The sequence below is a fragment of the Vigna unguiculata genome, chromosome 3 (assembly GCF_004118075.2).
Source record: "Vigna unguiculata cultivar IT97K-499-35 chromosome 3, ASM411807v1, whole genome shotgun sequence".
Lineage (NCBI taxonomy): Eukaryota > Viridiplantae > Streptophyta > Magnoliopsida > Fabales > Fabaceae > Vigna > Vigna unguiculata.
Window position 1 is genome coordinate 55,180,258 of NC_040281.1, and position 17,160 is coordinate 55,197,417.

Sequence of the window (17,160 nt, forward strand, 5' to 3'; positions counted from 1 at the left end):
GACACTCATCACAATCCTGTTCCGGATAAAAATTTCCAGAAACTTTGATAGGGTGGCAGAAAAAAATTGATGATGATCAGGCCTTGAGAAAAATTAAGGCACACTTTATTTTTTAAATAGTATATTCACTACCTCACCTGCCCTTCAGTCTACAACTTTATTAGGTAAATTGCCTCGTTTTTGAAAGGAAACAGTTTTTATTTCCTATTGTAAGTATTCTTTTTACAATTTCTTCTATGGTTTAATACAGTAAAGACTGCATCAAAACCATTCTTGGATACATAAAATTCCTATTTTGTGCAGTGGAATATGTTGAATTTCAAAAGCAACAAATTGTAGAATACGTTTGTCCCAGTAAACCACCAAAGTAGACAGGCCCAATCCATAAGTTACCCAAATCAAGTAAAACTTTCATGCCAAGGATCCTTCATTCTTTTTTTGAGACTAAGTGTTCCAGTTAAGACGTCGTGACTAAGTGGGACATCAACCAAATTTGGTTAAACGCTTCAAGTGGAAAAACTACGCCTACCAATAACTTTTGGTAAGGATTTTTCAGGACCTCTTAAGAATAAAAGTCCATATTTGTGAGGATGTCAGTAGTTCAAACGTTAGAATATTACCAACAAAGTTATCACTCTATTTGCCTATGCAACAGAGCCAATAAGCATTTGCCTAGTAGCAAGTGCAGTACACCAACTCGACAGTTTTTTCATGCCAAAATACAAGCTTTTTGGTAAAACATACCACTTCATGCAATAGAGTACTGTAGTGATATGGACCATACCCAAACAGTTATTGTTCTCTCAAGGTCACCAATCAAACTAAGATAAAATTGTAGAGCATTTAAGTCTACTTAATAAGTCAATCTCGATAATATCGCTAAAGCGTTTAAGTGAATCATAATGTCAAAGGAATATTTCTACCAATAAGGGATTATTCATATGAGAAGGACAGAAAGGATCAGACATTAGGTTAAATAGAGATAACAATGAACAAAAGATAACACTGAATTCTCTGACCTAAGGTCTCCACACTTCATGGCTACACACTTCTTGGCTAGAACAAGTCCAAAAGGTACCACATGCAATTTGTTTATCTAGTGAATTTGTAACAGGTGAATCCATAATTATGACCAAGTTACCCAACAGCTAAACAGTATAAGCAAAACTCTATTGATGCTATTTAGTAAAAACTAGAGTTGTTGAATCACAAAAGGAAAAATAAAACATATCAGACAAGGTATTATGTGTGCTAAACCCATTTTAAGCATCAGTGACACAATCTGAAACTTCCAAATATAGATTACTACCTAGCATCAAGACTTCCATTTGTTAGTTGTCCATCCTTTAATCCAACGCCATCACCATCAATCTCTAACAGTACTGTATCAATTAGAGCCTGCAAGCCCCAAAAAGAAAACACTTAGTCGTGCTACTATCACGATTTCATCTCATCCATTTGGAACGTGGAGATAGAGAAGAAAGGAAAGAAAGCAACTGGAGTAATAGGAACAACTGAACTCTCTAAATAGAGCTTAAAAATTTATAAGACAACTCCAAACATCAAACAGTGTTCATAATTTCATATCAATAATGATGAGCAAACATCAAAGATCTTTCGAATCTCAACAGGTTTATTTCAGGCATCTCCTTGGTTTCTCCAAAAAATGGTTTTCCAGGGTATTTCATTGCATTTATTTTTTCTTTTTAGACAAACATATTTTTTATCCCTGCGAATATTGTTAAATATGATTTTAGTAAAAAGATTTTTTTTTTTTGGTTTGGCCCTCACAAATTTATTTATATTTTAAATATCCAAATCTTATTTAGTGATCACATAAAATGCATCTACACGAGCCATGTAAATGACCATTATGAGGTGACATGTATAGACATATATAATCATCACTACGTATTAAAAGGGACCAATTTCCAAAAATTAAATGGATGAGGTTCAAAACTAACCAAAAATATTTGAGGTCTAAAACCAGATTTAGCCTATTCACACGAATAAAAACATATTTCACCCTTCACTTCGGGTCCTATTATGGAGTATAACTATCTGTGACAATAGCTTTAGTAGACGTTTCTTGTATATTCCAATCCTCCGCGGCATATCTTTTACTTTACATTTGTACATCTCTAACTTGCATTACTAAAATTTCTTACCTAAAAATAAAATCCATGTCTTTTGGCCCCAATGTAACAATTTAGAAAAGATAGAAATTGTTTGCTAGGAACTTGGATATTATGGAGTGCCTGAGTCTCACATGGAGAAGTATGGGTGCAAAGTGCAATATTTATTTCAGTTTTCGGTTCTTACCCCTCAGTGGCTAGCTTTTGAGGGTGGATCCACAAGTGTTTGAATGCTCATCAACTGGTAGCAAGACTACCTGTTGGTGCCTCGAAAAGGGGTACTTACTTGAGTGAGACTTGGGCACTCCCACAATACCCAAGTTCCTATGATAGGCCCAATAGACAAAATACCATATAAAGATAAATGGGGCAACAGAAAAAAAAAAAAGTTATCAGACTCATCTTTTATACAAATTGTACTATATAATGCTTCTATGTTGACAACCAAAATTCAAGGAAACACAACAATTTGAACAAACATTTTATAAAGGGAGCATTTGTCACATAATTCCACATAAAATTTGATACACATAATGCACAAAATCATGTCAAATTGAAAAAAGCAGTATCCAAAATCACAATGTATAATGTCATAATTTTTTTAAAAAACACAGGACATTCTTTGCAGATTTGTACATAAATCGGAATTACGTGGTGTTAAGGCTCAAACCTGAAGTTCCTTTTCACTAGTTTTAAGTCTTTCTGTGTAATCTTTCACTTGCAGAAAACATTTATGAAGCTGAAGATCAATTGCCCAAGCCCAATGTTAGCAGTAGTGCATGAATTTGGCAATAGTATAGAGACTGCAAGTATTTGATGTAAAATTATGACAACTAGATACTACCTTTATCAACTGCATCTGACGATATGAAGTGTTTTTCTTTGCACTGATCAGTGCATCCTCCAGTTTCTGCAGTAAATATTTTCCAGGTCAGAATATCACACAGATTTTTTGTTCAGAGTAAGGACAATCAAAAGAGTATAGCAAACAGATACCTTAGATTGCTTTTGCAATTCCTTAACATGAACCCTTTTCTCTTCCAATCCCTCTTCCATTTGAGAAACCTGAAAAGCCAAAAATTCCACTTTCCAAGTCATCAACACAGCAGAAATAAAAATAACACAAAGGGCTGGAGGACTTGTTATCCGGAATTGGAAGACTTAAGCAACTGATATGCCAACTCGGTATTTAGTAAACATTGGAATTCAGAGAAGTCTTCGTAAGCATTTGTATGCACATCCCAAAAATGCAATTATTCAGTACAAGAAAACATTTGTCACACAATCATAAAAGTGCTTGCTAGCATAGACTTGACCATTTAACAAGTTGTAATCATTCATTCATGTTTGCTCTAAAGAGATTACAAACCTCTTTTTTAAGTTGATCAAGCTGCTTAGTTGAGCTCTCTATTTGAGCTTCTACCTGAAATCCACACAAACAAAAAAAAAATGCATCACAATCAGCTTCAATTTATTGTATGCCAATATGCAACCTGGACAAGAAATTCAGAACTTCTCAAATTTCAGAAATTTAAAGGAATTTGGATTACCTGATCATCGCGAGCACCAGTTGATTCTGATGAAAGATCCATGCTATGTTGATTTGTAACATTCAAGCTGCAGGAAAAGCACTAATAAGTCCAGTAGATGATGAATGAAACATAAGTAAACTAAAGAAAAATGGTTGGAAATAAACATATGTCAAGTAAAATGGACCGAAATCTTACTCATTGTTTCTCCTTGACTGATCTTTTCTATCCTCATCAAAACTTCTATCAGGGTCACTTGTCCTATCCGTTTTCCTGTCTGCGTTAAAATCCAAGTTGTGGTCTCTATCCTCATCTCCACCATCCCCCCTGCTATGTTCTTGCTCATTTTCAACTCTATCATCCTCTCTACTCCAGTCATTATCTAACATAGGATCTCTATCTTCATCATAGTCATGCATATGCTCAAATCTTCTATCCCTGTCCTGGTCTCGGTCTCGGTCTCGAGACCTATCACGATCTCGACTCCAATCATTGCTCCGATTCCTGTATCCATCCCTACCACTATTATCATGATCATAATCTCGGTCTCGATCTCTCCCACGATCCCAATCTCCATTCCTCTCATCATTGTGATAATAATACCGTTCTCTGCCAAAGTTTGACCTGCCCCCACGAGACCTCACCCCATTAACTTTAACCACACGCCCGTCTATGGTCTGATTCGAACAACAGAGAGTCAAACGCCTAAAACTCAAGCTAAGCACAACAATGATAATTCATAACCAGATATTAATGGCCCTAAAACATGTAAAAGAGGATAAATGATTAAATTACATACTCTGCCATTCATGTCGTTGATGGCGTCGATTGCTGACCTAGGATTCGTGAAAGTAACAAAACAATAGCACTTCCCCCTACCGCGTTGGTCGTTGATAATCTGAAAAAAAGAAAAAAGGAAAAAACTTGGCGATTGAAACAGAACCCCGATAGGTGGAATTGATTATTTGTGAAAGGAATTACATAAATAAGGTGGTTATAAAGAAAGTTGGTTAAAACCCTAAAAGATATTGAGTTAAAAAAATGGACCTTCACATCGAGAATGGCACCATACAGATTGAAGACAGTGCGAATGGTTTCGTCGGTGATGTCGTAAGGGAGACCCCCAACATATATAGAGCTATCGTCGTCCATCGTCATTTTTCCTTTTCTGCAGTGTGTCGATCTTAGCTTACCTTACATTACTTACTTGTCTTTGCATGCCATCAATGTTCTTCTTCTTCCTTTGCGTCAACCTTCAAACTTCACTTATTCTTCCTTCCTCACTGCCACTATCTCCTCATCCTTATTCAGTCAATCAGACATTCTACTTCACTCAATTCTATTTCATACGCTAATTAATTAATATCGTTAAATGTCCTATGAAATCATATTCTAAACACTAACTAAATCGAGTTCTTCGGAATTTTTTTTCGACATGTGTCATTTATTTAATCCAATTAAATTCAAAGCTTAAGTATTTATTTTGTTAAAATTTCAAATTTGTATAGTTTAACTTTTCGTTTCAATAAAATGTTTTCTTTTACTATTTTTATTAGAATTTAATTACTAGTTTAAAAATGCACTTAATATGTAACATGTGAAGCTACAAAATTTAGACAACACAAAAAATAACAACCTATTAACGAGATCAATAAAATTTTCATCATCAACTTTTTATCCAAGAATGTTTCTATGTTAAAAAAAACTGATGTTAAATTAAATAGCATTTAATATTAACTAAATGATTATGAAACAATCATTAATCTTCATCATTTATTCACAAGTCTATAATTTCAACTTTAGATTTAATTTATTAAAATAATCTCATATAATTTAATTAAATAATCTAAATGATGAATTAAGGAATCGATCTTAAATAATTTATAAGTGACTCCATTTATTCAAGTACTTATAGATAAAAAAATTGCAGATCATGTTAATATTGTATTTTTAAAATTAAAAAAAGATAGGTCTGTAAATTGAATTACTTATTGATCATCCATTTAACTTTCAATACATAATTCTATAATTGTTAAAATATATTAGTTTGACGGGTTAACTCTTCTTGTAAATAGGTATTTTTCACTTAATTCAAATAACTTTATTTTCCGTTTTAATTCCTTTCTTTTATTTATTTATTTCACTGTGTAACCTTCTTCAATACCATGGAAACAAAACACAGTTATTTATCAGTCTACTTTAGGTCAACTCTTTTACTTGCCTTTGACTGAGTTAATGGTCCTTTATTTTAAATTTTTAATTCTAGATATTTTGTATTGTTATTGTACTGGTGGACTGTGTATTTATTTTCCTTGTTTCGCGTCGTCGTGCATCCCTTCCTCAGTAAGGATGATCTGCAGCATATGGGCTTTACGGCCCATTTTTTCTGTAATGAAGGAATTTTTTTTGTTAAATATGTTTTTGTCCTTTAATTTTAATTTTAAATGAATTTTAGAATTAGTTTATTTTGATATTTTAGATTAATTTATTCATTTATCTTTCAAAATACGTGAATTTAGTCTTTTTAATCAAATTTTGTTAGGTTTATTTAATGTTTCGTACGTAATATTTCAGGATTATATTTGAGTTGTTTATATTGTTTGACACAATTTTCTTTAATGTTAAGTCAAATACTATTAAGAAACGTGCTTGAAATGTCAAATAAACTTAATAAAATTTGATTAAAATGACTAAATTCACATATTTCAAAAGATGAAGGATTAAATTCATCCAAAGTTTTGAAATAGACTAATTCCAAAATTTACTGAAAGTTAAGGGATCAAAAACAAATTTAACCCTTTTTTTTTACCCTCTTTAAGTTCCTCAAAGGAATGGATATAAAAAATACTTGCATAGATATTTGCAGACAAGATCTCTTGTGGATAGCTAGTACTCATGCATATTTATTATGTAGTGGGTAGTGGATATTTTAATACCCCATTTTTAAATGGGTCGGATGCAGTATCATATTACTCGTACTTGTGAGTATCCGATATTCATAAAAAAATAAAAATAAAATTTAATTTATATTTTATTAGGTTAAATTTAATTAATATTAAAAGTTAATTTATATTTAATTTAATTTAGGCTTAATTATGTTTTGAGTTCCTAATAGATTTGAAAATTTTCAATTGAGACCCTAATAAATTTTTGTGATTTATTGAGTCCTCCCTACTTTAAAACTTTTCAAAATTGAGTCTTTACAGTTAAATTTTTTTGTTAACTTTGTAATGTGTTAGTTATCTTCTTACATGTAGTCACGTAATATTTTGTTACAAGAGATCGTGATAACAAGATATTTCCCATATAAGGGTTGTATCTAATGAAAATTATTTTTAAACCTAATTAAAATTATAAATTTAAACAAAAACATTTAAATTATAAAAATATTAAATATATAACTATAAAATTATGCAATATAAAATTATAAAATTACAAAAAATCAAAATAAAAAATTTACTTTTGATAATTTTGTGTTTTCATAATTTCACAATTTCAATGATTTTATAATTTTATAGTTTTATAGTGATATAATTATATAATTTTATAATTGTATATATTATAATTTCATAATTATGAAATTATATATTTTTATAATTTTCTATTTGTTTATTTTATAATTTTTTATTTTGTTTTATTTTCTCATTTCTAAATTTATAATTTTAATTAAATTTAAAAATAATTTTCGTTAAATACCATATCTATTTAGGAAATATCTCATCATCACAGTCTCTTGTAACAAAATATTATTATGTGACAATAGCTAAGGAGGTGGCCGTGCAAGATAATTACTACATAACAAAGTTAACGGCAACCAATGTTTACCACATGGACTCAATAACTCAACTGAAAGGTCTTAACATTCTAATGACTCAATAGACCACAAAAATTTATTAGGAATTCAATTGAAAGTTCCCAAATTTGTCAGCGACTCAAAACGTAATTAAACCTTTAATTTATATTATATTATATTATATTATATTTTATATATATATATATATATATATATTAATTTTATTTAAATTGTATCTAAAAAATTTATAAGATATATATTTTTTAAATATTTGTGAGTATACAAAAATCTACGGGTACCCATGAGTTTTAAAAAAGTCCATAAATATTTTTTAAATGAATATTCGACAAGTAAACGAATGGGTAATAAATGTATTTTTTGTTGGTGGGATAACAAGTAGGTACTATCCATACCCAATCCAACTTGTTATAAGATATATATATTTTAAATATTTGTGAGTATACAAAAATCTACGGGTACCCATGAGTTTTAAAAAGGTCCATAAATATTTTTTAAATGAATATTCGACAAGTAAACGAATGAGTAATAGATATATTTTTTGTTGGTGGGATAACAAGTAGGTACTATCCATACCCAATCCAACTTGTTATCATCTCTATTCCTACCTTTCATAGACGGTGTACAATATCCAATTAATCCTCAATTTATTGTGCATCATTTTCAATTTTTCTCTTCTATCCCGTTATTCGCTCTTGTGCCTTACTTCCTTAATACTTCCTATGTTTATGGTTCGTTATCGAAGGTTTTTGCAATACTTTGTATTATGTGATCATTTGTGGATCGTAAAATTTGGAAATGATTTTCAGATGAATACAATTTAAAAATATTTTTTTAAGTAGCTTTCTGATTGTATGATATAGAATAAACTTCCAAATTCAGAAGTCGGTATTTTTTTAGAAAAAGATTGAATTGTATAATATGAAATCACTTATTAAACAAAAAGTTTTTTTTTTCCTTTTATATATGATTGTGGAGGCACCATTAAAATATTTATTTGAATACGTTGTGAACTACTCCACCTTCTAATGGTCAAATTTATGGGAGTGTTATTCCTTCAAAGTTTAAAACATTTACAACAAATGACTCATGTTATAATATTTCTAAATACAACAAATACTTAAGAGGTTTGGACCACTTTTAATCTTGACCTACCCTATTCAGTGAAAAGATAGTTGATTTAGAAGATCAATATGCAATAAAAACATTTAGTGAATGAAATTTTGCACTTACAAATATTCTCATTACAAATTCTGAATTACGTTTTTGATGACTTAATTGATTTTGTTTATTATAATATTGTTGAAAACTTGAGCAATGTTTTTAATTTTAGTGAAAGAGTTATTTTACTTCCTACTTTACAAGTAAAATATAATGATATAGATGAATAATGAAACAAAAAAGAAAAATGAGTTTAAATTCTTTGTACTAAGGGAAATTCAGAGTTCGATATGAAAGGTTCTTCTCTTAAAACGCTTTATTCGATCAACTCTTTAGGATTACCTCAACATCAATTGTAGTTGAAGGTAGAAGTTATTGTAATTATGTTGCATAATGTTGATCAATCAAATGATCTTTGTAATAGGACCAAACTGCATGTAAGGAGACTGAAATTCCATATTATTCAATATCAAGTTTTAATTGGAAGTAAAATTGACATTGTGGTTCTAGTTTGAGAATAACTTTAGTTTCAACTAATCAACTATTACTCTCAAAAGGATATAATTTTCCTTGATTCAACTTTCAATGATGACGAGCAAAATGGATTCTTTGAATACTTTTTCTTAATGTTTATTATACAATTTATTGTATTAAATTATTTTTTATTTTTTATATTTTAAAGTTTATTCACTATATTTCTTAAATAATTTTTATCTCATATTATTATTAATTATATTAGTTCAATTATTTATTTTATAATTTCATATTATTTAAATTTATTTAATTATTTTTTCCTTTGCACGACATGGATATCAAACTAGCTGTAATTTTAATATATATTTTTACAAAAATGGGTCACTTTGGTTGATTTATTATGAAAACGGATCAATTTACTAATTAATAATATCGCAGGAACAATTTAATAATGATTTGACTTCAACTTATTGTTTTTAACTTTTATATAATTTATAAAGTTTTATATAAAATTTTATTAAAATTTTGATATTTGAAAACTTAATATTCTAAATTTATTATTACATTTTATTATAAAATTTACAATAATAAATTTGATTAAAAATATTTTAAATAAAATTTTATTAAAATTTAGATATTTTAAAACTTAATATGCTAAATTTTATTATTACATTTTATTATAAAATTTACAATAATAAAATTTTATTTAAAATATTTTAATCAAATTATTAAAAATTTATTTATTTTAAAAATATATAAAACTTTAGAAATTATATAAAAGTTAAAAAAAATCAAATCGTTAATAAATTGTCCTGCAATTAATTAATTAGTAAATTGATCTATTTTTGTAATAAATGGTTCAAAATGAACAATTTATTGTAAAAGAACAATTAATATTAAAGTCAATATGCAGAGATAAATACGACCTAAAAAATTTGACTAAAAAATATTAAAATATAGATAATGATATTTTAATCAACTTTTTTTTTTGTTGGAAAATCACGCACGAAAAATAATAATCTCTTCAAGCGGAAGCACACCCACCAATAAGAGCAGAACAAATATAAATAAAAACACACAGGAAATTTAATATGGTTCGACACCTCAAGGCTTACATCCACAAACATTCAACAAGAAGTATTATAAACTAAGTGCAATTTTTTTGGCAAAAATTGTAAACCTTCATACAATTTTTTATGGACCAAAACTGCAAACCCTTCATAGTACAATTTTTGTGGACCAAAATGACAAACCCTTCATAGTGCAATTTTTCTGGCAAAAATTGCAAACCTTCCAATGACACACAATTACCCAAACCCTTCATACACCCAAGAGACCTATTGAGTTGTGGTCACAACTCCAAAACCAACTCTTTACTTTTATAATACTTTTCTGCTGCCTTCTTCTTCACATTACTCAATGTGAGACTCTGGTGAATACTCACTTGAGAACCAACATATCCTCCCTTCACCAAAATTCTCACATGCTATGGAACAAACATTTGACACACCACCAACACATATGCTTGAACCACTCTTGTTACTATTGATCCAACACATATGCTTGAACCATTCTTGTCACTGGTGATCTGCAAGGACTCTTTGACGATGACAATGACAATTTTTCCCATCAACGATCCTCACAGTCTTGTACATCAGACTCGTTGTCGACAACTTTCACATATTTGTCACTAACAATTCACTGATACTCAAAGGGAATTCATCATAACGCCACCTTGGTCAAGCCACAACACTACCACAACACAACGACGCAACATCCACTATTGACGAAGCATCTCATTTGCCATGCAAAACACCACCATTGGAGATCTCGAGCTACACCCTCACCATGTTGATCCAACATTACCAACCATCGCAGTCCACCGTACGCAACAACCAAAACATATTTGTAAGCCGTAGAGCACTTCCTCCACACACATGTCGCAAATCGTAGATCTAGGAGCATCTCGCCACATATGAACTCCACTCTCTTCAAAGGACGTTGATTTTGGTCAGTATACCAAACTGCTCCTCTTCCTCCCTTGATTAGAAACCTTGGTCAGAACCTCAGCTCTGATACCACTGTTGAGAAATCACGCACTAAATATAATAATCTTTTCAAGCAGAAGCACACACTACTAGAAATAAGATTTTTAGCGACTGTAATTAGCAACCGAAAAAATTAGGTCGCTATTTGCGACCGAAATAGCTACCGAACGATATTTGTTGCAAATTTGCCACTGAAATAGCAACCGATTATCTATCAAGTGACAACAATATGGTTAGCAACTAAAATAGTGACTGAACTTTTCAGTAGCAAAAATGTAGTTGCTAAATCGGTTGTTATTTATTCAATTTGGAAGCAATATTTTTAGCAACCAAATTAGCGACCAATATGGGTCTTGTATTAGCGACTGAATATTTGGTGGTCGCTAAATGTATGTAATATGTTAATTAGCGACCGAAATACTTTGGTCGCTAAATGTAATGTATTTAGTGACCGAATTAGCGACCAAATAAATATTTTACTAGCAACCGAAAAACTGGTGGTCGCAAAATATGTATGATGAGGTAATTAGCGACCAAACAATTTCGGTTGCTAAATATAATATTTTTGGTGACCGAATTAGCCACCAAAAATTTTTAGTCGCTAAATATGTTTCAAATTTTAATTACTAACTAAAATATAACTAAATAAATGTGTAATGATATTAATTTGTGTAACAACTAAAACAATGATCGATAATATAATTAAAAAAATATCTACCATGATGACTATATAATTTGAAATAAAAGTTTTGTTTCTAAATTATATAGAATGCTAAAATCTTTGTTTTATTAAAATAAATTATAATTTGAGAAGTTTCCAATTTGTTCAATATGGACTTAAGTTTTAGAATGTTGATTATTGTTATTGTCATGATTATTACATTTTGATGGTGAAAATATCAAATAGTCATAACAAAGATAATTATGTGGTAACAATTATAATTATGATTTAAAAATATTTATGATTAAGTATAAATTTTAACATTAATATATTTATGTATGTTGCTCTCTCAATGTATAAAAAATAACTAAAGAAATTCACAAACATAATATTTTTCTTTCAAAAATAATTTTGTTCATAAACATGTATTTATCATTATTATTGCTTTGATATGCTTTGATCTGCTTTGGGTTGCTTTAATCTTCCCTGATCTTCAGATCTACTTAGATTTTCTTTGAATTCTGCTCTGACGATCTTCTTTGATCTTCCCGTCTCTGCTACGATCTTATTTGAGATTTTCTCCGATCTACTTCGATCTTCCCTGATCTACTTCGATCTTCCCTGATCTTCTCGCTAGTCTCAGATTTTTTACATTTCATTTGGATAACTCACGTCATCCATCTGCGTTTAATCGATCTGAACTAACCTGATCCCGTTTATTCGGAAAAAAAATAAAAGAGTCATATATGTGTTTCAAATATTAAATTTGGATTAGACCGAAATGATCTCGTTAGGTCGAATTCAGACCAACTGATTTTTCCAAAATATTAGTTTTCCTGACTTGGATTGCATATCCAAAATAGTTTTATTATTAATATAATAATATAATTAGAAACTAGATTTATAACAAATAATTAATCGTCATAAAAAATATTTATTTAAATTTTACTTAAATCTTATTTAACTTCGATCAAATTTAATGCAAAAATTTAAAATATTTATATATTATTTCAATAATAATTTTGAAGATAACTATTTATTTTTAAATTCATAAAATTATTTAAAATTATATAAATGTATAAAAAACCTAATGTAATTTTTTAAAAAATATTATACTTATTATTATTACATTTAAATTGCAATTAAAGAAATGTAATCACCAAATGTATAAAAAAAAATTAATCACTAAATTAATTTCTTCATAATAATTATATATTATTAAATTAATTTCTAAATCCCTCTCTTTTTTTATTTTTCCAAACCCTTTCCCGCCTTGTGAAAAAGAAAAATTCACTAGTTAACTCTATTTCCCTCCCTCTCATCTCTAAAACCCTCTCATTTTCCGCATCCCTCTGTCTCACGTTCCTTCCGACAAATCCTTCGATCTTGCCCATCCCATCTCCAAATGTGTTTCCCAGACCTTTGGCAACCTCCTATTTTCTTTCTTAAAGTTCTACCTCAACCCCTTCGTGCCCTACATCTCCGCCATCAACACCGACCACATTGTGATCAACAAGGAAACCCTGGAAATGCTCCATAACATTGGATTCAACTACATTCCCGACTTCATCCAGGGTGACCACTGTCGCAAGCCACTGTCGCAAGCACCACTCACAAGGGCTTTCTCCTTTTCTCTCTCGCACCGATTGGGATTTTGATTTTCGTGGCTAGGGTCTGTATTCAAGCGTTCGTGGAGGTTGAAGCAAATCACCTTGTGGTTGATTTCAACCATTTCAACAAGATTTGCGAGGTAAGGATAGAAACCCTTCTTTAATTTGTTGATTATTTTTCATTGACAAACCCTAATGAATCCCCCAATATTGAAGTCGAAGGTGAGGTGATCGTGAGGAGATGGAACTGAGGTTCTTGACACAGCTGAGTTGTGGAGCTGAGAGGGTGAGATTTCTGATTTCTTGGCACAACCTTTGTGAATGATATATGTTTTGAAGTTGTTTTGACTAGACTACAGTGATTTCTTCTATACAACTACAATGAATGATATATTATTTCAGCTGGCCAGTGTGTTGTTTGATTGCTTTTCATTCCTCTGGATATCCACTCAAAAAAGTTGAAGCATACTCTACTTTAAGAAAGTAAGCTTGTTTATTTATCGACTATATTTGACCTGTATGTCAAGTTATATAAATGGTGAAAGTTGCAGTAGTCTATTATTATCAAATATTGGATGGTGTTATATAAGATGTTCTGGAAATATTATTGGAGCGTAGGTCAATTACAGCTAGGATGGGAAAATGGTGATGTAATATGAGAATAAACAATTATATGCTAGCTTTTTGACATTCACCTTCCAAAGCAAATCAATCTAAAAATTTGCTATGAGTGTTTAAAGGGAGTCTGGGATAGCAGACCATGTTGATGATATGTTTTCATGATTTTGGAAAGAATAAGAAGGAGGTACTATTTTATAAATGATTCTTAAATTATTTTTAATGTTAGGAATTAATATAATCAATGATTATAATTTTAAATAGTTATTGGAGGTTAAAATGGCCAGCTAGTTGGAAAATGAAATTTTAATATAATGTGACAGGGAGTACATACTACCTTGACAAATGGACTTAAATATAAAAGAACCTCACGCAGCGTTCTTGGCCTAAATTTATATCATTTAAATATAGTTTAATATATAGTTATTTCTCCTTTTATGTTGCAATAGTTTTCAGTGTTTCACTAAATCTATGTTTTATTTAGTATTCATTGTTAATTTTCATTGTTTAGCGTTGACATCTTTTAGTTTTTTTTGTCTATTTTCTTTTCTATTATTATTTTTATAATTGTAATTAATGGAAGTTGCGTTGTGGTGTGGTGTTTCCCAAGCAAAAGTTGATATAGGTTTTATGATTGTGAAACATGTTTTCTTTCCGTTTTGTTTCAAATAAGTGGCATATTAAAGAATTTGTTATTTCTTCTCTGTTTGAGGTCATATGAAATCTTATATGTGTTTCTAATTGGATTGATTTTGATCCATTGAGTCTTAATCAAATGGTCTATTGGATTTGAAACTGAAGGAGGATGTTATCCATCCCCTTTAATTATATGATGTATCCAAAATGTGATCCAAATCCAAAGTATTTGAGAGTTTGGTGTGGCTTGTAACTAAATTGATTCATCTTATGCATTTTTAATTGGCAATAGCATTTTAGAAAATAAAAAATAAAATGGGAACTTTGATAAATTTGTTCTATACAATGGTTACACAAATGGATCACTAAGGGAACTTTGATGTTACTTAGAGTTTAGTTATGCTTTATGAGTTAGGCAAAAATATTTTTTTAAAGAATTAAAGTAGTGCATTAATTTATCACCACTATTATCAGTTTGGATATGAAAAGTAAAGAAGTAACTACTCTTTATTGTCTTTTTATTGTGAAGTAACTACTCATTATTGAGAAGTTCTTTGGATAAGAAAAAACACTGAATTTCTTCCTTTGCTTTATTACTTTTGCTGTCATATTTTAACCACAATTATGCACTATCTATGCAAGCAATGCTTTGTTTCAAAAGTTATGTTACCTAAAATAAATATTTTGCTCCTAAATTTGTGAAGAAACCATTTCAATGTTGGGTGGAAGTAGTGTCGTTATAAGTGGTCGACTATTCGAAAGGTCCAAGGTAGAAGGTTGTTCTAATTTCCTTGTTTATCTCTTTCGAAAGTTGTGTATAAAGGATAATTTTTTGTCAGAGATATAGTGCTAGTGATAGAGGTACTAAAATGATTTAGAATGTATTAGTTGATATCTTGATAAAACTTTTCTTTCTTTTTGCCGCTTGACTTTAATCGAGTTTATTTTAAATGAAAAAATTTATAAGTTAGATTTTATAATGTTTTTGGCCATGAGATAATATTTGCTGATTGTTGTATACTCATTAAATGCTTTTGCAGTGCGAGATTGGAATTGAAGCGTGACATTATTGAATATGGAGATTTACTGTGTAGTTATGAGCGTATTGGCTATTGTGTGGGAACAATGTTGTTACAAGTCTCGTGTTGGAATCCAAGAGGATGCCATGAAGTGATCCAAAGCAAATCCTACAATTGTTTAGTTTTAATTAGGCTTTTTTTTTGCTCACCACCGTTTCTTTTCCTTGTTATTTTATTGAATTATTAGTGTTGGATGTTATTTTTACACATAACTAGATGTTTGAAATCGTTTTAATATCATAAATTTTGACATTCATATTTATGATAACATTAAATCTCAAGAGTTGATTGTTATTTAACATAATTAAATTTGTAGTATTTATAGTATAGTTAAAAACTTGTTTACAAGTTGATCAAAATATTGTATATAAGTAGGTATAATTATGTAATAAAAGTGATCACAATTTCATTTTTGTTATTCATTTAGTCATAGAAATATAATAGTCACTAAATGTTTTTAAATTTAAAAATTATTTTAATTAAAATAAAAAAATCTATTAGCGACCAAAAAATAATGGTTGTTGTATTATCACATCTGTGACCAAATTAGTGATTGATCTTTTAAAAACAATTTAATAATATTTTCACGTTAGCCACCAAAAAGGAGAGTTGCTAAATTTTTTTCATTTTTGCGACTGAATTAGCCACCAAATATTTAGTGGCTAAATTGGTCCCATTGAAGAAGGTGACCAATCCTTTTAGTGACAGATTAGCGACTAAAATTTTGGTTGCTATTTAGCGACTGATTTGTAATTCGGTTGCTAATTGATTTGCCACCAGGGTTTTCGCAACTATATATTTTTGGTTGCTATTTCGGTCGCTAACGATTTAGCGACCGATTTTATACCTTTTAGCGACCAAAATAGGTGGTCGCTAAAATGCATTTTTTTTGTAGTGACACCCACAAATAAGAACAGAAAAATATAAATAAAGACACACAGGAAATTTAACATGGTTCGGCACCTCAAGGCCTATATCCACAAACACTCAACAAGAAGTATTATAAACCAAGTGCAATTTTTCTGGCAAAAATTGCAAACATTCATACAATTTTTTATGGACCAAAACTGCAAACACTTCATAGTGCAATTTTTGTGGACCAAAATTACAAACCCTTCATAGTGCAATTTTTCTGGCAAAAATTGCAAACCTTCTAATGACACACAACTACCCAAGCCCTTCATACACCCAAGAGACCTATTGAGTTGTGATCACAACTCCAAAACCAACTCTTTGCTTTTATAATACTTTTCTGCTGCCTTTTTTTCATATTACTCAATGTGGAACTTTGGTGAATACTCACTTGAGAACCAACATTGTTTACCTACTTTTAACTCACCACTCAAATCGTCCTTCAATTATCTATTTTGATTTTTTGTAATGGTGTGATGTGATGAT

The 17,160-nt window shown here is 29.9% G+C and overlaps 1 protein-coding gene and 1 long non-coding RNA gene across 5 annotated transcripts; one reads left to right on the forward strand and one right to left on the reverse strand.

Moving 5' to 3' along the window:
* Positions 1 to 960: 960 nt before the first annotated feature.
* Positions 961 to 5,014, reverse strand: LOC114179118 (U1 small nuclear ribonucleoprotein 70 kDa). 3 transcript variants are annotated; one of them, XR_003603431.1, is made up of 10 exons: positions 4,712 to 5,014; positions 4,464 to 4,562; positions 3,863 to 4,341; positions 3,686 to 3,752; positions 3,505 to 3,558; positions 3,132 to 3,200; positions 2,980 to 3,045; positions 2,806 to 2,874; positions 2,323 to 2,459; positions 961 to 1,398 (listed from the first exon to the last, which is right to left on the reverse strand). XR_003603431.1 is itself a non-coding variant. In XM_028065339.1 (9 exons), the coding sequence occupies exons 1-9, from the start codon at positions 4,820 to 4,822 to the stop codon at positions 1,306 to 1,308; spliced, it is 1,107 nt and encodes a 368-aa protein (XP_027921140.1). In that variant the 5' UTR covers positions 4,823 to 5,014; the 3' UTR covers positions 961 to 1,305. The 3 variants fall into 3 exon arrangements, 2 of the variants coding, with proteins under 2 accessions (XP_027921140.1, XP_027921141.1); XM_028065339.1 differs by lacking the exon at positions 2,323 to 2,459; XM_028065340.1 differs by lacking the exons at positions 2,323 to 2,459; positions 2,806 to 2,874.
* Positions 5,015 to 13,128: 8,114 nt separating this feature from the next.
* On the forward strand, positions 13,129 to 16,045 carry LOC114177520. Of its 2 annotated transcripts, XR_003603143.1 has the most exons (4): positions 13,129 to 13,569; positions 13,646 to 13,715; positions 13,832 to 13,912; positions 15,724 to 16,045. It is a non-coding gene; the product is annotated as an uncharacterized LOC114177520 (long non-coding RNA). The 2 variants fall into 2 exon arrangements; XR_003603142.1 differs by lacking the exon at positions 13,832 to 13,912.
* Positions 16,046 to 17,160: the final 1,115 nt, after the last annotated feature.

Coding starts and splice junctions, on each gene's coding strand:
- LOC114179118 (XM_028065339.1), bottom strand. CDS start 4,822: ATGACGATGGACGACGATAGCTCTATATATGTTGGGGGTCTCCCTTAC. Junction 4,563..4,711: donor GTGCCATTCTCGATGTGAAG/GTCCATTTTTTT, acceptor TCTTTTTTTCAG/ATTATCAACGACCAACGCGG. Junction 2,875..2,979: donor GTCAGATGCAGTTGATAAAG/GTAGTATCTAGT, acceptor ATTGATCTTCAG/CTTCATAAATGTTTTCTGCA.